Source organism: Pantherophis guttatus, chromosome 2 (genome assembly GCF_059756535.1).
Source record: "Pantherophis guttatus breed Tessera chromosome 2, ASM5975653v1, whole genome shotgun sequence".
Lineage (NCBI taxonomy): Eukaryota > Metazoa > Chordata > Lepidosauria > Squamata > Colubridae > Pantherophis > Pantherophis guttatus.
This window is the reverse complement of record NC_142064.1, coordinates 51,930,296-51,956,473: the sequence shown is the minus strand read 5'-3', so window position 1 is coordinate 51,956,473 and position 26,178 is coordinate 51,930,296. Positions and strand designations below refer to the sequence as shown.

The following is a 26,178-nucleotide window of genomic DNA, read 5'->3' as shown; positions in this document are numbered from 1 at the left end:
ATATGTGTTCAATAAACAATTGCAGATGGCACAGAAGTCTGCTGGAAGTGTCCTTGAAAAGTTAGTTTATTTTGACCACTTTCATAGTTTTTTTTGGGGGGGAGGGGGGAATCCCATCTGCTTGTGGAACTGGATGCTATCTTTTCTAACAAACAGACCACTATTATAAGAAAGTTCCTTTGTTTGTTTGCTTGCTTGCTTGTTTGTGAGGGAATGGCACTAATAGTTCAATACAGGTAGTTCTCGATTTACTGGCACAACTGGGACTGGAATTTACCAAGTTGATGTGGTCATAAAGCAAGTGCATCTGATTTTATGACCATTTTTACTGCCATTGTTAAGTGAATCCAGCTTCCCTAATTGACGTTCCTTGTCGGAATACATCTGGGAAGGTCACAAATCATGATCACATGACCACAAGATGCAGCAACTATCAGAAATGCGCCATTATGACCCAGGTCACCTAAGTAGAGGCAGGCATTGATAAGTGTCCTTTACAGCTCTGATTAAAGGGCACAACAAATGGCTCTACAAAGGCTGGTAAGGCTCCACTCCACACTACCCTGAAGGCAGCCACCCCCAGTCCCCCAAACAAAAGTCAGTAAGCCATAAAGAAAGTCCAAACAGAAGGGGCAAGTTCACAGGGCAAGGTCCAAAGTCAAGAGCAAAGGGCAAGGCAAGTCCACAGGGTAAGGCAAGTCCACATGGCAAAGCAAGTCCATGAGGCAAAAGGCAATCCGCAAGATAAAGGCAAGGCCACAGGCAGGAGCACAAGTCAAAGCCAGGGGAGTCTAAGCCAAAAAATTGTTCTTGACAAAGGCAAACTCCCCCACTCCCAGCTTCTCCTTAAATCAATGCACACCAGGTCTTCTTTGGGAGGAGGGGCGGGGTGACCTTCTCCTTGCAGCCCTCCTTTGAGCTTGCCTCCATTCTGCTCTCCGTGCCCTTGGATCAAGAGGTGGAGGGGATGTGCTATCTATCAGCACCACTGCTTGTCTGCAGCCGATCCTCCCCCGTGTCTGTGAAGGCAGGTATTTCTCTGTCTGGTTGACTGCCTCACCCAATGAATGCCTGAGAGGCCCGGGACAGCATCTTCCTCATCCTCTGGTCTCTCCAAACATTCCAAGGGAGATATGCCATCCCTGTCGGATGGTTCTAGTTTCAACTTCTCCTCCTCCTCGGAACTGGGCCAATGAGGCATAACATACGAGCTGGTTTCCAAATGCTTAAAATGTGACCACGTGACCACAGGTATGGTGCAATGATCATAATGAGGATGGGTCATAAATCACTTTTTCCAAGACCACTATAATTTGGAACTGTTGTTAAATGAATGGCTGTAAATTAAGGACTACTTGTATAAGTAGTACAAATATGCCTTCTGCTCACAGGCATAGTTGTGGACTGTTATCAGCCTTTCTCTCAAAAGGTATTTTTTTAAAAAACATAGACATTAAACATTTAATACTCCACATGTAAAACCCTTCTACCTATGCCTTCAGGAAAGTACAAAATGGAAGCAATATAATATTTGTTTTTACAAAATAATATTGACAAGAGTTATGACATTTCTCCCTCAGTTCCTTAAGCAAATGTTATCTTTCTTTTCAATTTTTATACTATTTAGTGAGATATTTCAAGGTACCAATATTAGTAAGTTTAGCTGATCTGATTTAATTGATTTAATCAGAATATTAAATAAGCCGTTACACACATTGAAATGTTTTATGTACATATCTTTAACGCAATGCCCCTTTTGAACTACTACTAACTTCAAAAGGAACAGAGTGCCATTGGTTCTTCAAAAAAAAAAAAAAAAGTTGCATAAAATAGGACCAAACAAATCTAGCATAAAGCTAGATTCCATACCAACTGTCGGTCCAGACAATAGCAAACCCAGAAAAATAGCAGAATAGCCAGGAACAGCAATAATTAAATAGAAATTATCCAAAGAGAGAGTCCATTGAAGGAGCCAAATGGAACAAAAGTGCAGCCAGGCCAGACTGAGTTAATGAACTGGAGCCTAACCGGAAGGGGAGGTGTGTTATGCAAATTTTAACTCAGTCTTTGGCCAATGACAAGAGGATAAGCCCATTCAATGGACTCTCTTAGCAGCGCAAGGGAGAATAGGACCAAACAAATCTAGCATAAAGCTAGATTCCATACCAACTGTAATTTAATAAGTCTATGATGTCTAACATTATTCAAAACCAAGTGATACTGGGCTCATCATCGTATTATCAATGTGCTTGTCATTATTAGAATCTCAGGGTGACCAAAACATTTATTTTGTATTCTGCTTTTATTAACTCAAGGCAGAGAACGTATTCAACACATCCCCTATTTTCCCACAACAATAATCTTATGAAGGGGAGTTGGGCTGAGAGAGTGTGACTGGACCAAAGTCACTTAACTGATTCTCATGGCTCCTGCTTCCCAGCCTGGTGCCTTAACGCCAAGACCAAACTGGCTCTCATCAAATCAGGTCATCTTCTCTCTCTTTCTCTAGGACCTAGGAAGCACATCCTGAAAAAAGGAGATTTAAAAATGTATGCCAAGTTGCTGTATAGCTTAAAGACATGCTTTTCCTGTTTTCATAGATTTGTCAATTAGAAGTCACCCAACCAAGAAATAAGTACAAAGTATAGTAATCGCTAGCTGCTCAGCAGGATGCAGCATTTTTAAACTTCCCATTGCAGATCCCTTAATGGTTAAGAGATATTGAAGAATATTTGTAAAAACATTTTTACTTACATGTGAATCTATTATGAAACACACATGGGGGGAAATTTTGTATTTATTACTGTTTTATTACAGATTTATCAGTTCTTTCCTTTGCCAGTGTGGCATAATTTCCTCTAAGGTTATTTGGGGATAAACAGATATATGTTAAAAAAATGAATTTGAACTCTTTGGACCTGAGGAAGTGGACTTGGAGCTTATGACTGTGAGCTTGGCCACCTGCTTAAATCCATGCCCCTCCTGGCTGATGAAGACTTCCTGTGTGGTTGGTTTTTGGCAATGGTAAATTCTTCTTAAAGAGAGGGACTTGTCCCATTGTCCCTTAAAGAAGTGTTGGTCAGCCCTGTTCTCAAGAAGCCATTATTAGACCAACCACAAGACTCAATCATACTGGACAATTTTTATACAGTATCCAACATTCCCGTTTAGGAACGTTTGTGGAGAAGATGATTGTACAACAGTTTCAGATGATACTGATTGAAATAGATTATCTGGCCCTTTTCAGGACTGGGTATGGGACTGAAATAACATTGGTCACACTTTTAGATTATCTTTGACAGGAGCAGGATGGTGGTACAGATAGTCCTTGTTCAACAGCCACTCATTCAGCAACTGTTCAAAAGTTAGGAAGGTGCTGAACATGTGGTACTTATGACCATTTCTCAAAGTTCTGGCCATCCCAGCATCTCCCTAGTCATGTGATTGTGATCAGGGTCTTGGCAATCAGGTTGCACTTATAATGAATGCAGCATCCCGTGCTTACATGATCACCATTTGCAACCTTTCCTGCCAGTTTCCCACAAGCAAACTCAGTGGGGAAGCTGACAGGGAAAATTGCAAGTCACTTTGATAAGTCACTTGCAGCCTTCCCCACACTGCAACAACCATCCCAACCCTGCTGCACTCATTTCCGCCTCGCAGGCTCCATGCAGACTCTCCTCTAGCCAGTAGGAGCCATCCCCAGCCCTGGCCCACTTGCAGCAAATGGAGAAATGGGAATGGATCAATCTCAATGTCACTATCCTACAAAGATTATCTCCTCTTTTAAAGTTATGTTCCTGATAGCATAGCATTTTAAAATATGTGGAAAGGTTATTTTAATCTATTTGTTATTTTTTTCATAATGCCAGTTGATTAGGAATAATTAAAACTGCATTTAGCAATGACTGGACTAGATAGATGCATGATTGATTTTAGCAAGAGCATCTGATATAGCCTAGATCCGTGATGGCGAACCTATGGCACGGGTGCCACAGGTGGCATATGGAGCCATATCTGTGGGCATGCAAGCGTTGCCCTACCTCTGGCCAGCTGATTTTCGGGTCTTCTGGGCCCACTGGAAATCAGGAAACGGGCTGTTTCCAGGCCTCCGGAGGGCCTCCGGGGGGGGAGGGAGGCTGTTTTCGCCTTCCCCAGCTCCTAGAAAAGCTCTGGAGCCTGGGGAGGGCAAAAAATGGGCCTATCGGGCCCACCGTGCCATCGCGTGCCAAAAGCTGGGGGAGAGCGGGAGGTTCAGGCATGCATGCGTGGGGGGACGGGGCGCATTGAATTATGGGTGTGGGCACGTGCGCATGAAATCCCCCCCCACTACCCCTGCTTTTGGCACGCGATAGCAAAAAGGTTAACCTAGATTCACATTGTGTGTGTGTGTGCGCACGCACACACAAACATTATATAAATACATACACACATATGGATATACACACGAATATGAATATATATATATGCATGAATATGAATATATATATATGTATATGTATATGTATATGTATATGTATATGTATATGTATATGTATATGTATATGTATATGTACATGTACATACACATACACATACACATCACATACACATATACATTACATATACATATACATACACATACACATTACATACACATACACATATACATATACATATACATATACATATACATGTATATATATTTCTTTTCTTTTCGTAGGTCTTTATGTGTATTTCTCTTTAGCCAGGTTCTTCCTACGTAAACCAAGATTTTTATGCAGCCCTAGTTCAGTGAAATCCCAATCCACTAGTTTCTAGGCTTTTTTTCTCCAGCAGCCAGCAAGCTCCCTGCTGCCCAGGAAATCTCCTTAGTCTCCCAATGGGAAATACATATATATATATATGTATTTCTCTTTAGCCAGGTTCTTCCTACGTAAACCAAGATTTTTATGCAGCCTAGTTCAGTGAAATCCCAATCCACTGAACTAGGGCTGCATAAAAATCTTGGTTTACGTAGGAAGAACCTGGCTAAAGAGAAATACACATAAAGACCTACGAAAAGAAAAGTATATATATATATATATATATATATATATATGGATATATGGATATATGGATATATGGATATATGGATATATGGATATATGGATATATGGATATATGGATATATATATGGATATATGGATATATATATGGATATATCAGATATATATACACACACACACACAAAGACACATTTTCCAACTTTGTTCCAGGAGCATAAACCACTGTGCTTACATGTTTTTATTTGTAATAATTTAGATAAACCTCAGTGAGTTAACAGTAGCTAACCTAACGATAGAGAATGAATTTCCTAGTTCCTAGCCTAAGAATTTAACAGTATAGCACACAGATATAGTAAGATTTATTTTCAAATAAATCCATTTAGGACCTCAGTCTAAAAAGAAATAACATGTTTTGATTTTCCTTAAGCCTAATATTTCACACTGAAGCTCAAATTGCAATATGTTAAGTTAGAAATGCTAGGGGCTAATAATTTTGAATTATAACTTTTATTTTTATTAACCATTTACTTAGCCTCAATGGCTTTCACTTCAACAAAGGGCAGCACCCAGCTAATTTTGGTGGATCTCTGAGCCAAGCAGAGTCAGCTCAGGTTAGGATTTGAATGTGAGTGCTAAGGTAATTGGTTGAACTAAAAAACCCACAAAAAAAATCACCAACGGGAATAACAACCATTTCTGACAGGTTGTCAAAAACCTGCATGGAGGTAATCATCATGACTCAAGCTCAATTCAACAGCGTCTTTATCTTATTGCAGCTTGCTTGGGCTCCTGTGCATAGCTATTATACTGTATCTTCTTGGCTTTCAAGTTTCAAAATATTATAGGCACCACACATACCAACATATGGCATCATGAATTTATTTCAACTGAAACCAATTCTTTGGTTTCAAACATTTTCCTTCTTTGTTTTCTTTAAGAAAGAGTTAGAAATGTAATTATTTGACAGCAAAGATCAACAATTCTTTTAAGACAAAATAAGCTCTATTTTATTCTACATAACACCGTGTTTCCCCAACAATAAGAACCTGTCTTATATTTTTTTGAACCCCGAAATAAGTGCTTGGCGCTTTTTGGGGTGCGTGGAGCAAGATGGGGCTCCTCTTGCTGTCTTACCTGATTTCCAGCTCTGTGTTTAAATATTTTGGGGGGGGCTTATTTTCAGGGGGAGGCTTATTTTAGCGCATGCACTCAAAAGCCCGATTGGGCTTATTATCAGGGGATGTCTTATTTTCAGGGAAACAGGGTAGCAAAGATCTAATTATCTATCCAAATACTTCCATGCGCCCAAAACTGTTTAGTAAACAGTTGTCCCTCATTTCAATCAGCAAAAAAAAAAAAAAATGCTTGAAATGAAAACAAAACTATTGGGGCAGGGAGGATCGATTTTGAAATCCCACTGGATGAAGGTATGTCCTTGTGCTAGACTAAAATGTTTCTTTGCAACTGTGCCCAAAGCAACATTTAAATAATGCTTTGTATGTACTGTTGTACAGCCATCATTATTCCAACAGCTATGTGCTTACTTTACTACATGACAGTCAATAGAAAGTAGCAATTATTTAAAAAACATGCATGTTTATCTGTGAATTCAGCAAAGTATAAAAAATGTGGAAATGCTTAAAATATTTAAGTTATCCAAAATTATAAAATATACCACCATTATCTATCTTCTGCACCTGTTGCTGAAAAGATAACTTTTCTAAAGTATGAATTTTAAAACATTAGGAGGCAAAATTCTTTATTTTTTTTTGCCTTAGTATGATATACGAATCCAGCCTTGCTGTTATAATTTGAAGTTAAATTATAGCTTAATTTTATGCAAACCATGCAACTATGACTTGTTCAGCAAACCACATTTAAAATAAATCATGGCTTGTGATGTGTGAACCTAGCCAAACTAATCGCTTGATAGGCACTCCATTCTAAATTATGGGTAAGTAGAGATTTTTAAAGGAGACTAATTAAAAGTGGAAACAATCCAAGAACACAGATGTAACACTTTTGCATCTCTCATGCATTTATTCCAATCAGGCATATTTAGAAAGCTGTTCTCAAGAAACTTGTTTTACATTGTAATGGCTCCTTAATATAGAAATACATTAAGCCTTCGATCGGTAATAGGTTATTTTGCATAAACATTAACAAAATACATAGCCATATATATCTTGCGCTATACGGTACCCAATCTGTTACACAGCATCTCTGGTGGAACACGCTATTTTTGCTTGAGTTTCTGCTAAAAGAATCTTTGTCTTCATAAGCATCTAATCAAGACGTCTGGGAGCTACAAGACTCTACTATGAACGAACAGGCCTGAATACCAAGTTAGAAAGAGAAAAGGGGTAATAATCAAACTTATTCAAACGTCATTGGTCTGTGTTCTGTTATAATTTTTTTGTCCTGAATCGTTTAAAAAATGTTTGTAATTGAGAAAATCTTATTCCCACATTCAGTAACATACTATCCAGGATAAATAAGTACATTTCTTAATTATTTTGCCCCCCCCACCCAATAAAGAGAAAATGGTGCCAACAAAGACTTAAAGAGGCAAGAGGTCAGAAATAGGAATGGATGGCTTCCCTCAACAAACTGGTGGCAGTAACAGTGGGATTCTCCTAACATTTACAACGTTTAACTTATACAATAATTTTTATATTTTAAATATAAAATATAGATAGGTAATAAATATTTAATTATTTATTTTATAATTTATAACGTATTTTATAAATAAAATTTTATTTCATAAATATATACATAAAATATAAACATAAAGTATTTAATATTTATGTTATAATTATTAATTAAAAAATAAAATAACGCTTAACTTATAAAGTAACAAAGTGGCAGGGGAAGAAATCAAATAAATAAAAAACATGCTCTCATCCTCCCAAAACAAATGTGTTGGCAATAATTCCTCTCCCTATCACTTTCTATACATTGAATTATTGCATCTTAATCAAATAAGGTGCTCTGCAAATATTACAAACTTCAAATCTTGGATTTCAAATTTTGTTACCTATAACTAAGGCGAAATATGGTACAGCAATGGAAAAGGAGTAGTTTTGTTTGAACAATTCCTAGATTCTGTGTTTAGATACCTAAAAGCTGATTAAAATGTTTACCAAAAACCTGAACAGCACACGTTTTTAATACTAGTGAACGCTAAAATACTATCTAAAATGCCAAATTATGGACCTAGTCCTAGATTCTAAATAAAAAACCATAGTCTATGCATAGAAAACTATAGACATCTATTAATTTGATGGCAGCCTTTCTCTGGTACTTTCCTCTTTCTGATCCTTATTCTTGCCAACTTTCATGCATTCAATCAAAGGATCTGAAAGAGGGACCTTGGATTCATAACAAACATAATTCCCTTTCAGCTCTCCTCATGCAAGCTAGTAAGTAAAGGATATCTGCAAATGAAATTAATGCCAATCTGAATCATACATTTTCTACTTACAGCAATGTATTTTCTAAAAAGCAACATTTTTCTTTACTAGAAATACTTTGTTATTTTTTCCAAATAAATATGTATAAAGGAGAGATGGAGTTCAAGTATCAAGTGTTTGTTTATAAAACCTATACCCAAGATTTGATTAAATATGCACATATTGAAATAAAGCCAAACTTTTTTACATTATGACAAGGATAAACATGGCACAAATTCAGAGATGACAGTGTGAAACTGTCTTTAGACTTTATACAGAAAGAATTCAAAAACAAAAACAAAACCCTCAGCAATTTATATTACGTTGCATTTAATAAACCAGTAAGAATTATGATAACCTACCTGGAGACTTTTGCAAATTTAGTTACCTTTTTAAAAAGACAAACACCCCTTTTCTTCCAGTATTCATAATTATTAAGTTTCTGAATACAAGCAAGTAGGCAACAAAATAAACCTCTAGATTATTTAATGCAATCATTCATTCATCCATCATTAAAAACCAATGGAATAAAAAGATTTTTAGCCATGTTACCTATAAAAGCTTTTAGAGTACCTCACAAATTTATGCATAGATGGCTCTTTCAAGTGACATTTAACTTTATTTTTCTGCCTTACTGACATTTATTGAATGCCCTACTTTGGCTGAAATTATTAGAGTGAAAAACTATCTTCAGTATTATAAATAATGTTGACCAGACATAATGTCTTATTTGAACAATATGCAAGTACTGATGTCCCTGGTTGGAGAAGGTTAGTTATTCCAACATGACTCTCAGAAATTGGCACTGATGAGCAATTCAATTAGAAAAGGTTCAGAAGGACATTTTAAAACAAAACTAAAAAGCCAAAGTTGTAAAATCTCTACCATTACAAATCAGACACTGAAATATATCCTTACATAATGACCAATATGATACTGACTTAACATGCTAACCCATTTGATATTGAAGAAAAGCTTTAGCTTATACGTATTTTTTAACTTTCCTTCGAAAGTTCAAGGTTGTATACATGGATGGCACTCTCTTTCTCCTTTCTGTTTGAGATAGTTGAAGCTGAGAAATAGAGGTCAGTGGCTTCCTGGCCAAGTTAAAAAAATTAATTTGCATCTTTCCTTCTCTATTTCAACATCCTAATAACTGAGCTTTCCCCATCTGCATGCCCTGCAGATATGTAGACTTTGTACCAGAATGACCTATTTGTTTCTGAAGAATTCTGGAACCCACAAATCGCCAGAATCCACATATTTGAAGGCGGGAAAAACTTTTGGAGAATTCCTCTAATCACTACACAAACTCTAACTGTGGCTCTAATTTACAAAGAGTTCCACACATCCTTATAATGATGTTTTTCACAGTGCTTGTTATCTAAATAATATGCACAATTGCATGTGTTTTTAATTTTACTCTTTTTTTCAAATGAGGCACAATTCCTTTATTTTTGCAATCATTTCCTTCACTCTGTTATAAAGCAATACAAATTTAATGCAACACAGTACAGGAATTCAATAAACATCATGGAGATTATCTACATGGTTCCTAAGAGTCAACAATGATTTGATAGACAATCACTCAATGGAGCAGAGAATAAGGTTTTATAGGTAAAAACCAACACTTTTAATTTTACCCAAACGTGGCAATCAATGAAATACCCATAATATTGATGTAGCACTGCTGCAGCACTTGCTTTAATAGCTCTTGCCTGCCAAAATACAGAGCTGAATTTGCACCAATTAAAGATTTTAAGTAGTCTTCAAAGACAATTCCAGAAAAAAGAGGGGAACGTTGATGTTGTCCAATTTTAAAGTAAGAAGGGCAAAGTAATAGTACTAACAAGTCTAGTTAGAAAACTGAACCCTTCTTTTAAATAGTAATTTTTATACTATTTATACTTGTATTATCAAGGTAATTAACATAAAGCCACAATCATACAACTCTGTTAATAAATGACTATGATTCATTTCTAAGCACATTCTCATGATACAATGCATATATATATATATATTTAATTTGATTTATATGCCGCCCTTCTCCGGAGACTCAGGGCGGCTTACAATGCTTTAAGCAATAGCCTTCATTCTTTTGTATATTTTTATACAGAGTCAGCTTATTGCCCCCACAAACTGGGTCCTCATTTCACCTACCTTAGAAAGGATGGAAGGCTGAGTCAACCTTGAGCCTTGGAGAGATTCGAACCAGCAGAAATTGCAGGCAGCTGTGTTAATAACAGGGTGCACTAAACCCCTGTACTATCAAGGCTCTTTATTTAAGCATTTTCTCATGACAATTGCCTTGTATCATGTCCAATGCAGGATAATTGACAAAGGCATTTAAAGCTCCTCTTGACATAGTATAGAATTGAAAATGGCTCTTTTCTAGGCTATTAACATTGAAATCTATAGGCGGAGTTTTATATTAACTGAAATGAAAGAATAATTTTTACAAATGTGTCAATTTAATAATATAGCAACATGTATTCTCTAAAAAAGCAATAGGTGTTAAGTGCTAGAGGACACAGTTGGAATCCTGTCCTGATGGTTAATGTTTCTGAAGAATTATATAACATCATTGCATCTCTCAAGAATCTGAATGTTTTCAACAAAATTGTGCATCTTAACAAATTCTTTAAATAGAAAGAAACTTAGTTTAGGAATGTAATAATAATTACTGAAATATAATTCCCTTTCTAATCATGGAATTGAAGTACAAATTGGTTTTTTTTTTAATAGAGTTGACCCAGCATCATCATCATCTTTTCCAGTTCAAGATTTAAAGCTGAACATGTAAAGCAAATGTTCAGGTCATGTAAACAAGCCATCTGTTTTTTACATGAAGTCTCTCTGTCATCCTTCTTTCTGGAAATGAGTTCGCCCACAGATCATGAAGATCAAGTTGCATATGATCCAACTTGCAGTACTATTAAATATTAATGATTAACATTAATAAAAAAAATATTGATCACAACATAGTTGCTCCTAAAATAATATGGACTGAAAAACAGAAGTATTAAAACAAATTGTCAATGATTGATTAAATACATGGAGCTGTTCTTAAGATGTTAGCGTATGATTGGAAAGATGCAGACTGGATTCCAATTTCATTCATGGAAGATCACTGGGTAAAATTGGCCAGTCACTATCTCCTAACCTAACCTACATTTGTAAGTTATTGTTGTGAAAAGTACTAGAGAAACGCTATTTGAACGCTATGTAATAGGACCATGAAAAGAATCCAAAAAGGTGCTTCACAAAGATTGTTAGCACAAATTAATCCAGAGACATTAAAGCAACTGTATCTTTTGGAAAGCTTGGGTGACTGCTTCAAGCCTATCCCTAGCTGTCTTTGTATTAACATCACAACATGTTGGGCTTGTCAGAAATGGAAGTGGTTAGGTATGCGTGCACCAACAACCAACAACGGGCTTAGAAGGAGCCACAGAAAAAAATCAAAGAATGCAGCTGCTTTAATGCTTCAAGGAAAAAGATTTTACTTGTGCTAATTTATTTACGTTCCTGGGGGGGGGGGGAGTTGATATACATACCTAATGAATAATTAATAAAAGAGAACAATATTAGAAAAGCTGACAATGTTTTTTTTAAAAGTGAAAAACTGAACTAGATTATTAATTGCAGCACTACAGCCAGCATCTTGACTTCTTTTACCAAATACTTCAGACACAACTGGCCATTACTCCTATCATAAAGCACCAAGTTGAACCTGTCCTTGGATGAACAAATCAGTACATAATTAAACATTGGAGACAAAACAATTATTTTATGAGATTGGGATTTAGGGGAACTAAAACATCACTGGGTATAACTTTCTACTCAGAGATCAGCCACATAGTCCTCAATTTGTAATCTATCTCAGATTTTCACAGATACAATTCAATTCATTACCGGTTTTCAGTCTGAAAAGTCACAGCTGATAAGGACAAGATCAATTGTTTTAAATGGGAAGTTTAATTAAGAAGCCAAGTAGTGATCTAATAAGAGTCCTGTGTTTACAATGTATAATGCTAAAAAAATGCTTAAATATGCCTTCTTAAAATTTCAAAATCATATCTTGGGGATAGCTTTTTTTAAAATTCCTTTTGAATTAGAATCTGAAATCACAATTAAGAGAAAAAGATAAAGAAATACAAAGGTATCTTGTTTCCTTAAAAAAAAAACATGTTTAGCTTACAATCAAACTTAATTAAAACTACTCTTTACATTTTAATAAGCCCCCTGATGGAATTTATCCTCTTAGTACATTTTTTACCTGGGTGGTCATTATGTCATCACTTAAATGCTTTACAAAAGGGCCTTATTTACTTCAAGCAGTGCAGAACAAGTTCCCATGAATGTGAATGGCAAGGAAATGTTTAGGGAGGAAAAACTGCCTCAAAAAAATAAACATTGCTACAATGGCCCACTATTCCAACAGGATACAAACTTCATCTGAGCACATAATTCAACATAATTCTGCTTTGTTTACATAGCAATTTTATGTCCAATACTGTAATAAATGTTGCGATCATAATGTAGTTATAATCATAGATATTTCCTGCCAGGATTATCACTCGTAAATGACTTTTCAGTTGAAATTTTGTATGAATAGGCTGGCATCCAAGGTCTTCCCTCTAGATGATCATGATTTCAGATTATACTATTTTAGACACAACTGAGAAAGGAAATTGCCGCTGGCCTAATTATCACAGAAAATGATTTTGAAACACTCAGACACCGCATGTTTGTTCATTTATTCATAATCCCATCAATAATCCCATAGAGCAAAATGATGAAACCCAATCTCTCTCTCTTTCTCTTTCTCTCTCTCTCTCCCTTCCTCCCTCCATCAGACCCAATATATTTCAAAATACTGTATTTTTCGGAGTATAAGACACACCAGAGTATAAGATGCACCTTAGTTTTGAGAGAGGAAAATAAGAAAAAAGCTGATTGGCATGTGGATCGGCTCCAGGAATACTCCCAATCAGCTCTTCCCAGACTGAATTTTAGCAACAGGTTCCTTGGTTGTGAGCTCTGTGCCTTGCTTTTTTGTTCGTGTGTGTGCTTTTTTTTTCTGCCTCTGAAACTTCTGTTTCAGAAAAAAACTTGATTTTCTGCCTCTGAAAGCTCCATTTGGGGGCTTCTTTTCTGAAGCTCTGTTTGGGGGCTTCTTTTCTTAAGCTTCGTTTCTGATGCTTTTTTCAGCCTCTGAAACCTCTGTTTGAGAAGCTGGGTGGAGCTACATTCGGAGTATAAGACTCACCCAGATTTTTACCCTTTTTTGGGGGGGGAGAAAGGTGCATAACCAGCCACTTAACATCTATTCAAAGTTATGATAGACCCCATCCTCCAAAAGCTACACACAACCCTATTTCAAACTTACACCAGCTGCAACCTCTTCATGATCATTCATCTTTATGACCAAAGACGGGGACACTGCAGGGCCATTCCCTCCACTCTCCCCTCAAGACCCCGCCCCACAGGTCTTATTCCTGTTCACCACCCCACCTCTACCACTAATTGTGCCACTCCACCTCTCAATGTATGTGAGCTCCTGAGTTTTATCCCAGAATAGGCACCATTTCCAAGCAGCTGCAATGGCGCTGGCAGCTAGCTTCATAGAGAAAGAAAGAAAGAAAAAAGACGGTCGGCACCTTTTACCATCTGTGGTGGACTTGCCCTGAGACCAAAAAGTTTTGGTTAAAGATCCGACTCTGGCTCTCGGAAATAATGGGACAAGAGATAGCCCTGGCCCCGGAATCCTTCCTCCTAGGTATGATTGAAGATGGTCTCGACAACAATAAAACCCAATTGGCAATTCAAATTATTACTGCGGCTAGATTAGCCTTTGCGAAACTCTGGAAATCCAACTCTACCCCCTCTGAAGAAGCATTAATAAATAAAATTCTAGAGTGCGCAGAGATGGCTAAATTGACGAGCGAGCTAAAAAATGAAGAGAACTTCAAGTACTATGAAATATGGGGAATTTGGTATAACTGGTTAAAGAATAGGATAAAAATATGATAATAGGCTACGATTTGTTAGACACCCGAAATGGACTTAATTGTATAGAAATGTAGAGAATTGTATAGAACTGTATATTGTATAGCTATGGATGAAATTCACTTAATGTTTGATCTATGAAATGTGTAAACATTGCACCTCGGATCAAGATTGTGATTGTACATTGTCTTTTTAAAAAATTGGAAAATTCAATAAAGTATTTAAAAAAAAAAAAAAAGAAAGAAAGAAAAAAGTTGCCCCCACTTTTCTAAGATTCATCTGTGGATGGCACTGTTAAGCCTGATTGTTTTAAAATGTTTCAGCTTGTCTTTCATGGGTTAAAGCAGAGGTGTCAAACTGGCAGCCCGCAGACCAGATACCTCACACATAGGCCATGCCCACCCCAGCTCCTCAAAGGCAAAAAACATCATAATACATCACATGACATCAACGTGATGCAGTGAGTTTGACATCCATGGGTTAAAGCCATCAAGCACAATTCACAATTTCAAGATCAACTTTAATGGAAGTAGTCATTTCACTGAAAGTAGCCACACCCAGAGCAGAGTTTGAAGAATGCTAAATTTTGCTTTTCGAATTGGGATTTCTCTGCACAGTTTTGGGAGGCTATGCAGAAAAACTCATATATAACCTCACAGAGTATTCACCATGCTTTCTGGCCTACCATGTGCTTACAAAATGTATACTTTTTCCCACAGAAATCTGTTGCAAAACCTCAACCTACCTTAATAAATTATTTTCCATGTCCTTTACTATCCTCTGAATTCCTCTGAATTCATTATCCTCTGAATTCATTAGACTGAATTGAGTTGGATTGCCCATATTCTTCTTATACTTTAACATGTTTTTTTCCTATTTCTACAAGAATACTATTCTTCAGAATGTTTTAAACAAGATCAACTTTAATTTTCGTGCCACTCACATATGACCTAAATCAAAAGAAAATGCCCTGATAGTGAAGTTTTAACCTTCTCTGTTTAAACTATTATGTGACACACATTATAGTTTCTCACTCTAAGTTGGTATTTTATTTTCTTATTTCCCAAGTTAAACATCATGCTGTTTAGATTACCTGCCCTGTTGATGAAAAATGCAAGAAATTGCTGCTGTAGAAAATGTGGTCATGCATGAGGATATATTAGTCCATATTAATCAGTTTGAAAAAAGAAAACAGAAGTTCATGTAAATGCTATCTGCTGCAGATTGGAAAAAATTTATCACTGCTGACATGAGTATAATATATTCATGTACGACCTGTCATCATGAGTCTTGAAGCCAGAACAGCCACCTAAAGAAAAAGCTAAGTTAGTTAGCTGGTAAGTGAAATAGAAAAGTTTTGAAATGGTACAAGAAATAAGAGGGTTTCTAGAGATGTATGAATTCTAGAATACAAGAAGTATATTCTTCATGTATGTGGACTTTATTCAGATTGCAAAGTGTTTTACCTGATACTCCAGCAACCATTTTAAGATTTGATATTTGGATCAGAAATTCTCAAACTGCTCTAGCAACTACTAAGAAATCATTTTGTTGTTTATTTTATCACTATAAATCACAATGCCATATAAATTGTTGAGGATTTGAGATTGCATTATTAAGAATCAGAGCTTGAAAAGAAAATATACATATTAAATCTACCATGAGAAGTGCCTGCATTTCTTTGTTCTTTGAGAAGAAATTATGATAAATGTTGGCCTGAAATGAATAATCTTTGATGCACCCAAATTGTGTGTATTTATGTTTGTTTGTGTGTATTGTTTATGTGTGTGTTTTGGTAGAGGAACAAGGAATAGTTACCGTGTATTGATATAGCACTTTGATGATATCCAGATTGAATATCTGAATAATTAAAACACCAAATTGTTTTCATTAGAAACATAAGATTAATAGAACATTTTACACATATTTCTGCAGAAATCAATGCTCACTGTTCCAGTTAATGAGGTTTTCTTCTCGTCGTGAATATCACATATATTGAACCATTAAACAACTCTTAAAATTCTGAATATATATATCTTTTTCTTACAACATTCTCCTATTATACACATTTTTGTATATTTTTGAAAAAAAAAATATTTCAAAGAAAATGCCTACAAATGCCAGTAATTATATGCTTGCTTGTGAGACAATGAATTCTTTTGCATGGATTATAGGATTTCATTTGAAAATAAACCCATGCTAGATGTCTGTTATTTTTAAATTTTAGTTATCAAACTAGGATGATAATGTTAATAAGAAAAATCTGTTAATTTATCTGGAATAAGACTTTCAATTGAACAGAAAAATAAACTATTTGAAACAAAAAGAATGAAATATTCTAAACAGGGCCGTAACATAGTACATACGTGTTTGTGTACTTTTTAAATTTAATGTGATGTATGAATCCCGTTTCTTTCTTGGGGTGGATTCAGATATAATGCCAAGCTGAGCATAAACAAATCATTTGGTGGTTTACGGTTATCCATATCAAGCTCACAACGATCATGTAACAGCAATGGGAGAAAAGCAGAATGGATGCACAGATACTATTCTGAGAGCTGCATATTCCAGGACAAAAAACCAAATATTTTGTTTGTTCCAAATTTATAATTTTCTCCACCAAAGTTAATAGCAGCTTGCTGCAATATGGGATTGGCCCATTTTATCGAACTATTATACTGTTGTTTTCATTACTCTGGTTTTATACTTTACTTTTTTTCATTACTCAGAAATCAACTACCATGTTCCCCAAAAATAAGACCTGGTCTTATTTTCTTTTGGGCCCCAAAATAATATTTTGGGGGGGGTCTTTTTTCACACAGGCAGCTGTGCACAGCATCTGACAAGCCAGTGCCGTCACCACAGGATGAAGGAGGCGGCAGGGTGGGGATACAGCCATGCCGCTGCCAGTGCGCGCTGCACCCTCACTGTCCTACGTCGTCTTCCAGAACTCCTCTAGCTTTGCCCATCCATGCTTATTCGTTCCTGCAGCGGGATAGAGGCAAGAAACTCACTTGAGCCTCTAAGTCTCTGTCCATTGCTGCGCCAAAATGCCAAATCAAGGACAGGGGATTCATTTTTCTGCTTGTTTCAGGGGGATGCACTGAATCCATGCAGGACAACAAATTGCTGAAGCGCTGCCACTGAAGGATCAGGCAAGGAATGCATGCCCCTGCCCCATGCCTCGCCTGATTGTACAGTGGCAATGCTGCAGCAATTTGCTGTCCTAAATGGATTCAGTTCATCCTTCTGAAACCATCTGCAGAAAAATCAATCCCCTCTCCTTGAGTTGGCATTTTGGCCCAGAAACGGACAGAGCTTTGGAGTCTCAAGTGGGTTTCTTGCCTCTTTTCTGCTGCAGGAGTAGCAGAGCCATCCTGGCTGGCCAGGCACCAAAGCGCCACCACAGCCACAGCGTAGCCTGTGTGCATACCTGTCACCCATTCATCCTGCATCATCCTTGCTCTCCACAGCATGCTGCAGTTTATCTGAGGTGCAAAGGGCAATGCCCTTTGGGCACCTGCCTCCCTCTATCTCTTGTTGCAACCTAGTGGGGAGCTGACCTGCTGGCTCCCACCTCGCATCCCGCGTCTCTCCCCGGTTTTCCAGCCGTGGCCATGCCAGCTTTCCCCTTCTAAAGATGAAGCAATCTGGCACGGGGGAGGAAGGCACGCGATCCAGCCTGCCGGATGTGCCGCGTGGCCGTCTGCCTCATGATGGCTGTGGCCGCAGGCAAACAAAAACAGACAGTGGGAGAGTGGGCGGGCTCTTAACTATGTCTTATTTTTGGGATAGGTTTTATTTTCAGAGAAACACGGTATAAGTTCTGATGATTGCTACTATATATTTCTATAGCACTTTCATCTAAAGCCTTATGAATGTTTTAAAATATTTTAAGATATAAGACATGGGGGGAAATGTTCTTTGTATCTTTGCAAAAGTGACAAGAAACTGTAATGGAAAGAAATATGTAATTATTTTACTTATTTGAAGTTAATATATACTTTCTGATAACTCTTAATGGATTTTTGCTGAATAACACTGAATGATGAGTCTCTCTTATTTGCTAATAGATAAAAGATGAGATATGGAATGAAAAGATTTCTGGCTGAAATATTAAAGCAGGTGTTAAGTTACTGAAAATGTTTGTACTTGTCTTGATGGAAAGGGAAGTCATTTCTTTCTATATTTTTCTTTAATATATTTTCCCTCTTTCCCTTTTTCTTTTTCTCTCTGTATTTTTACTTACTTACTTACTTACTTACTTACTTACTTACTTATTTATTATTCATATTTCTATGCCGCCCACTCTCCGAGGACTCTGGGCGGCTTACACTAAAGACAGTATACTAAATAGCATATTGCCCCCAACAATCTGGGTCCTCATTTTACCCACCTCAGAAGGATGGAAGGCTGAGTCAACCTTGAGCCGGTGAGATTTGATCCGCTGATCTGCTGAACTAGCAATCAGCTGAAGTAGCTGCAGTACTGCACCCTAACCACTGCGCCCCCTCGGTTCTTATACTTTGCCTTAGTTTTATATATTTCTCATTTTAGATTAATTTTATACCTTTGTATTTTTAAACCTGAAGAAAAATTATTATAAAAAATAGACCCTTATAAATATTATCTAAATATTTAAATAAATAAATATGGCCATCCAATCAGAACCTCAGCCTTTCCAAAGTACTGTAACTACTTTTAAAAGTAAAGCAACTAAAAATAAAACAGTATCTTTACTGTCTTACATAAAGATCAATAAAGAAGATGTTGTCAGGCGTTCCATATCATAGGCACCCTCGTTGAGAAAAATTGCCTTTGGGCGTATATCTCTTTTATTTCTCATTGGCACCATAAGCCTGCCCTTTTGTATTCACAACACAAGCCAGGAGGATTCAACTTGAGGAGGTGTCTCCATAGTATCCTGAACCTAAGCCACACAAGGCTTTCTAGGTCAAAATTAGTATTTTGAATGAAAACTTGAAAGCCTACAATTTAAATGTGCAGTGATAAGGATATGGTTTATTGTTTCCTGGCTTACTACTGGTAACATCTTTAAGCAAATACATTTCTGGACAAACCAGAACTCAGTCTTGCTGGGTTTTAGTTTGCTTCTATCTATTCCAATTTCTAAGCCTTCAGGTGTTAAAAGCTACCACAGAATCTCTGGTTTGGCCTGAGATGACAGTGTAGAACTGAGTTCCAGTAATGTATTGATGAAACTTTATCCCAAACCTCCTTGGGGGTTTCATTTAGATATTTAGGAGAAAAGGGAAAATTGCTAAACTTCACCACTCATTCCCCATCACTACTAACATAAACCATCAGTATAGTAGGAATGGAAGAACTACAAACTGGTGCCTCCAATTCCCAATTTCAGCAGGTGGTTTGAGAAGGAAACTATGGTAAAGATAGTACTTGCTTAAGAGGGCTCTTGACCTTCTGACCAAATTGTAGACATGCAAGTTTAAAATGGGCATTGGTCCTATCTGAATGCCGATTCTCAGATGAGAGTATTCTTTCTCTCTATTCTTCAGTTACATATCAATTAAAAGGTATGTGCACTGCTTTCCATAATACTGCCAGATAATAGGAATCTGGAAAGTTCTACCTGTCAATGAGGAACTTAGGAACAAACTTAGGAAAACATAATATTCATTTAAAATATCATTGGCATGTTTCTTATCAACTTCAACTAGTGTTCAATCTTCTTAATTATGACTACTATATTTCAAATAGTTTTTTCACTATTTAAAATGAAATATTTAACAGTAGAGAAAAAGACAATAAAGTTACGTAATCTCCCACCAAAAGGAGGTCCTGTTACCATATTCTCATTGATTACAAATGTGTTTTAAAGATAAGCTATTGGAGCAAAATATAAATTTTCATATCTGGTAAGTATGATTATTTAGATTTTATCAGGCAGTAACTTAAAAAACAGAACCGATCAAACATATTGCTTCTTTTATTTACACTGTAATATTATCTGATTTTATTTGATTTTACTTTAATCAAAACCATCAAGAAGACTATATAACATAATTAGCTGATTTTTAATGAGTTGTTCATTCTGCCTTGCAATGCTCTATCTAGTAACATATTGTTACTCTATCATTCAGATAAGGGAATCCTGTACTAATTCCACTGAAATAAATCAAGTTACTTAGCATAATGGATTTAACCTTCTGGCACATATTATCAAGTACAAATAAAGGCAGCCAAATCAATGGGATCCATGAGATGGTGCTAGTGTTGTGACTCTTGTTGTCTTCAGCTGCCTCTGCATGTGTATTCATTATTATTCTTTTCTTGAGTTTTTCATTTTGACTACCACCCAGTGTCAGTATTGATTACAATTAACTAATATCTCCGCACACAAAAGTTATGCCAACATGCTTACGACAAGAGATATTGAGAGAAAAGCAAAAGACCTGGTAAGATTTTTAGCTAATTGTTTAAAACAAAAGAAATATATAATGATTCAATTATTAGAAATGAAAAATGAAATATATAACACTTCAATGGAATAAATAAACTGCCGATTTTCAAATTTTATTCATAATTATAAACCAGTGAATGTATCGAATGAAGCTATACAGGCCTTTTAAATTTTTGACTGAAAGTTGACTTTTTAACTTCAACTAACCATCCAGAGTTACTTAACACCCAGAGTTAAGAGATGGGCAGCCATAACTGGAATACATCTCTTTCGTGGCAGATATTTACTGCTTTTCACATTTTCTGAAGAACTGAAGTGATCTCAATAGAAGAGATTATCTGTAGCTCAGAAATGAATTGTGGAGATCTTGGTGCTCTCTGAGCTTGAATGTTTGCTTGCAGACATTTTATTACCAATTAGACATAGTAATTGCTATATACTGACATTACCTAGTTGAATAATGAAACATCAAAAGAACACATCAGAACAGAAATGAGGTTAAGGCAAAAGAAAACTGTACTTCAATGATACATTTAATTTGGTCATGATTTATATTTAAAAGCATGTTTTCATTGTTCAGTATGGTTGAAATACAAAAATACCATGATGTTAGGGCTTTAGAATCAATGAAGGAATAACATCACTGTTAGACATCCACTATCACTGTAGCATTACAGCATGGTCCAACAATTGTGAAACAGGTTGTTTCAGTTATCTTGAAACTCTTTTGACCTTCAAACATTTCCAAAATAATAGAAATAGGACAAACTGTCTCACTCTCAAAATTTCGTTTCAAACTAAAAAACAGTGTTCTGTAATTCGAAATGTATATAAATTGTTTGCACATGTCTATTACCAAATTATTCGAAAATTGGCTAAAATAGAATTTTGTTTCATAACATTAAAATATGTTAATAAAGTCATTTACTTTAAATTTGACACAGAGAGATTCCAAGTAAACATAACTATAATTGAACTGGAAATTAACAGCAATACCTTTACATTAAAAATAAAGAAATATAAAAAAACTAGAAACTATGCAGATGAAAACAATAATTTGGAACACAGAAAACTGATTATTTATTCTTTTATTTATTTGCTCTACATCCTGGCTTTCTGTTCTGGAAAACCTTACAGTAACCTAGTTTGTCTTCTGTTTAAAATTCTTCCCACAAATATTGACTCCTGTAATATCACTATTTAATATAATTTTCAGAAAACTAAATTATATTTTGTCATTAAGATGATTTCATGGAAGCATCTTGGGGAAAGGTAAATTAAATACAAAACAGAGCATTTTATCACATTTATTTCTACCAGAAGGTATTAGATCTGAATTTATCAAAATTGCTATTCATCATTTCACCGGTGCTAGTTTTACAGTTAATTTTTACATGGATTCTGGCCCTGTGATACAAATATAATAATACTGACAGTATGAAGCTCCAGATAAATGGGAATAAACTCCTGGAGAGAGCATGTTGGCAAGAACTACAGTCCAATATATCTGATTGTATTAGTGTCAATCAACTAATCCACAGAGTTCAGTTCTTTCATAACTGCATCTCAGTCAATTTGTATGGTGTTTTTTTTAAATTAAAAAATTTAAAACTTGATTATTATTTTCCACTAATGGAGTATATCAAAAAATAGCAAAATTCCCATATCACGGTAAGGGTTATTATTTCTATTTTCAACAAATCCCATTTTAAATAAAAAGGCCAATTTTAAGAGTTTAACTACCGGTATGGGCCAGTTTGGTGTAATGGTGAAAACATCAAACTAGAAACTGAGGAAACTATGTGTCCTAGTCCTGCCTTAGATACAAAGCCAGCAGGATGACCTAGTCCTAGGGCAATCACTCTCTCACCTCTAAGAAGCAGGAAATGGTAAAGCACTTCCAAAATCTTGCCAAGAAAACTGCAGGCAGTCACCCAGGGTCAACACTGACCTAAAGTCCCACACACACACACACAAAAAAAAAAAGCAAAGGGAATCAATATCCCCATAGTTAGTTTCTGCTTTTGTGGTCGAACTGTGAAGTGGAACACCACAAGCTACCATGAAGTTAGTTTCCTCATTTGGATCCCCATTAATAATTATTACCAATAGAGTCATGATAGATTATCACACAACTCTTCAAATTCATGTTTCTTAAATAGGGAGATTATTGACAGGGGGCCCATGAAGGGACAATGCTGGATTTTAAAATTATTATTATTATACATCTGAGGAGAAATCTCTGATATCAGACACTTCATTTTAGTAGCAGCCCACTAATGGAATAGAAAAGATACCAAAACAAACAGCAATAGCAATAGCACTTCAACTTATATGCCACTTCACAGTGCTTTATAGCCCTCTTTAAATGGTTTACAGAGTTAACATATTGCCCCCCAACAATCTGGGTCCTCATTTTACAGATCTCGGAAGGATGGAAGGCTGAGTCAACCTTGAGCCTGGTGAGATTCGATCTGCCAAACTGCTGGCAGCCGGTGATCAGCAGAAGTAGCTTGCAGTATTGCATTCTAATCACTGCGCCACCACGGCTCAATCATATATAAATACTGTGAGCTGAAACCATCACATCCCAAAAATGCTGCTCCATTGATGGGATTTAACAAAATGTTGCTCACAAACATTTGCAAAAACATTTATTTTCAAAGGATGGAAGTATTTTAGGATGAGCAATAGTTTATCCCTCCTAATCTGGAAACCAAAAAGGCATAGTACAAAGATTGCTCGCTGTCTTTGCCTGATGCAGGCGAATGATTCTTCCTTTCATTCCCCTCCAGCAATAATAATCTAAAATGGGTTTATTAGGTTTTATTAACTATGACAGATTTTTTTAAAAAGAAATCTGAGCTAATAAAAACATTTGTAGATTTGCAATCTCTTGATATTTCTTCAGTTAAGAGAGTTAATTCCTTTTACAAATATAATTCACACACTATAATGCTTTTGCCTTTCAGACATTAATTATAAATATCTCTTGAAGTATTTATTATATTTGAAATACAAATAAAAACTGAACCAATATTTACTATTTTAATTTCATGTCAGCTAAAGACATTAGATCTGAATACTATCAACTGTCCTATTGTATGCAGATTAGAAAAGTAAACACAGTTTCCCTCAGCTACTTAAATCCACAACTGAATCAATATTATTGGGAGGGGGAACACACCCACAACATCAAAGAAACTTTAAAGAGCTCTATCGCCCTCTAGTGAGCAAATGCAATGAATTTAGGTCAAGGAGTATTGAAACAAAAGTTACTATTAGTAAATCCATGCATTTTAGAATTCATAATATACGGTATCCTTGGCTAGAATTAATCTTAATTACAGAAAGGTATTTAAGAACATATGAAAACAAGTTGTGTATGGTCCATAAAAGAAAGAATTAAATCAAAGAATGAATTTATTTCCAAAGGGAATCATCTCTTTATTCCAAAAAGCAACATACTTTTACAAAAAGCTTTCCACTGTACAATTTTGTTCCAGTACGCCTTCTTGTAATTTAAGATGCAAATTAACACGCAGTGCTATTAACATTTGCAAACAAAATGCTTGCAGTAAGTGACACCCTTAAAGGAAGAGAAGATTCGCCAATGCTGATAAATCCACTTATTTAGGATGTTTATACTTTTCAATACAAATTATACTTTTCAATACAAAGTAGCTCATTATTTCTAAAAATTGGTATTTGCAGTGCTCCTTTAAAGTAGCCAATATGTGAGTACAAAATGAAGCACTTTCCTTTGCTTATCATCAGCATCTGTGTCAATAAGGCATAGATGAAATAAGCAAAGCCACAGCCTATAATATAAAGACCATCTTTTGGTCCAAGGATGCATAATGAAGAAATCTGCTTTACGGTTTTTTCTTCTTTGGAGACCAAAATTGCTACCACTCTCCATTTATCTTAAGATTTTGACTGAAGATATCCCCATAGTACAAGTTAGTAAAAAAAAAAAAAATTCCCCTGAATACAATGTCTTCATTTGCACAATTTCTCTACCACTTCGCACAGTAACAGAGTTGGAAGGGACCTTGGAGGTCATCTAGTCCAACCCCTGCTCACGCAGGAGACCTGTATTAGGGATTCAAACCACCGAACTGCCAACCTTTCTGATCAACAAGCTCAGTGCCTTAGCCACTGAGCCACCTAGTACTTCAGCTTCTTGATTCTAGAAGTATAAATAAATCTCAACAAGCAATCCCAAAATCAAATTATTTATTTAATCAATCACAATAACAAATAAAGCTATCCATCTTCACTATTAGACCTTCAGTCAGGAGTTTAGGATGTGCACTAACAGCTGTTGCTGTGTTTGATTTCTTTCTGTATGTGCCATTAATCTTTAGTACCTACATGGTTGCATCATTCCATTGGTTATCAGATTCTTAGTCCACAGATGTTTTTGAATCCACAGATGGTGTTCAAGTTACAATGGTAGCCCCACATAAGTGCAATTTCTTCCAACCTATGAGGAAAAACCCTTGAGGCTACAATGCAATAAGAAGGCACATGTAGAGCTGTTCTTTGTAACTTCCAATAAGCTTCATAACACAATTGTTCATTTCTTCAAATAGCTAAACGGTATAGGAACCATTACACCATCGATCTACTATTGGCACAAGTTTCTGTCTGCCACAAGCATAATCTAAAATGCTTTCATTTACAAAGCTTTTAAAAATTTGGACTACATGTAACACTTTGATACTGAGTCACTTCTAAATTCTTGCATTACCTTTAAGATCAACTACAGGCATACCATTATTATAATAGTAAGATTCTCGATTTAGCTGCATGCCAAGTTCAAATAGGTAAATATGGAGCAGGTGTTCTTGCTGATTCCTCCACATCAGCTAATTCTGCCAACTGCCAGGAATTAGATTTTGACCAGCGCAAAGTTGACTCATCCTTCTGAGGTCAGTAAAATGAGGACTCAGATTGTTGGGGGCAATATGCTGACTCTATAAACCGCTTACAGGGCTGTAAAGCACTATGAAGTGATAACGTGTTTCCCCGAAAATAAGACATGTCCGGATAACAAGCCCAAGCGATAATATAAGCCACTCCTGCAAAATAAGCCCCCCCCCAACTACTTACACGCACGCGCAGCCGGTCCCACCATTTCGTCTGGTTGCTTGCCATACAACCAAAATGAGTTGAAGAGGCTGGAGGCTGGGGAAAGGGGGACATGCCCTCCCCTCCCTCCTCTTCGCGCCGGCCAAGC

General features: G+C 36.2%; 1 protein-coding gene across 2 annotated transcripts in view; it reads right to left on the bottom strand.

The window, feature by feature from the left end:
• The window catches only part of COMMD10 (COMM domain containing 10), a 64,157-nt gene that overhangs the window by 21,490 nt on the left and 16,489 nt on the right, over positions 1–26,178 (bottom strand). The window contains exon 6 of one of the 2 annotated variants that reach the window (XM_034432800.3): positions 2,436–2,526. The exons of the other annotated variant lie outside the window; for it this stretch is intronic. Coding sequence (XP_034288691.1) covers positions 2,506–2,526 — 21 coding nt within the window. The 3' untranslated portion in view covers positions 2,436–2,505. Of the gene's footprint in view, positions 1–2,435; positions 2,527–26,178 lie in introns of those variants that run through there. 2 annotated transcript variants of the gene reach the window in all.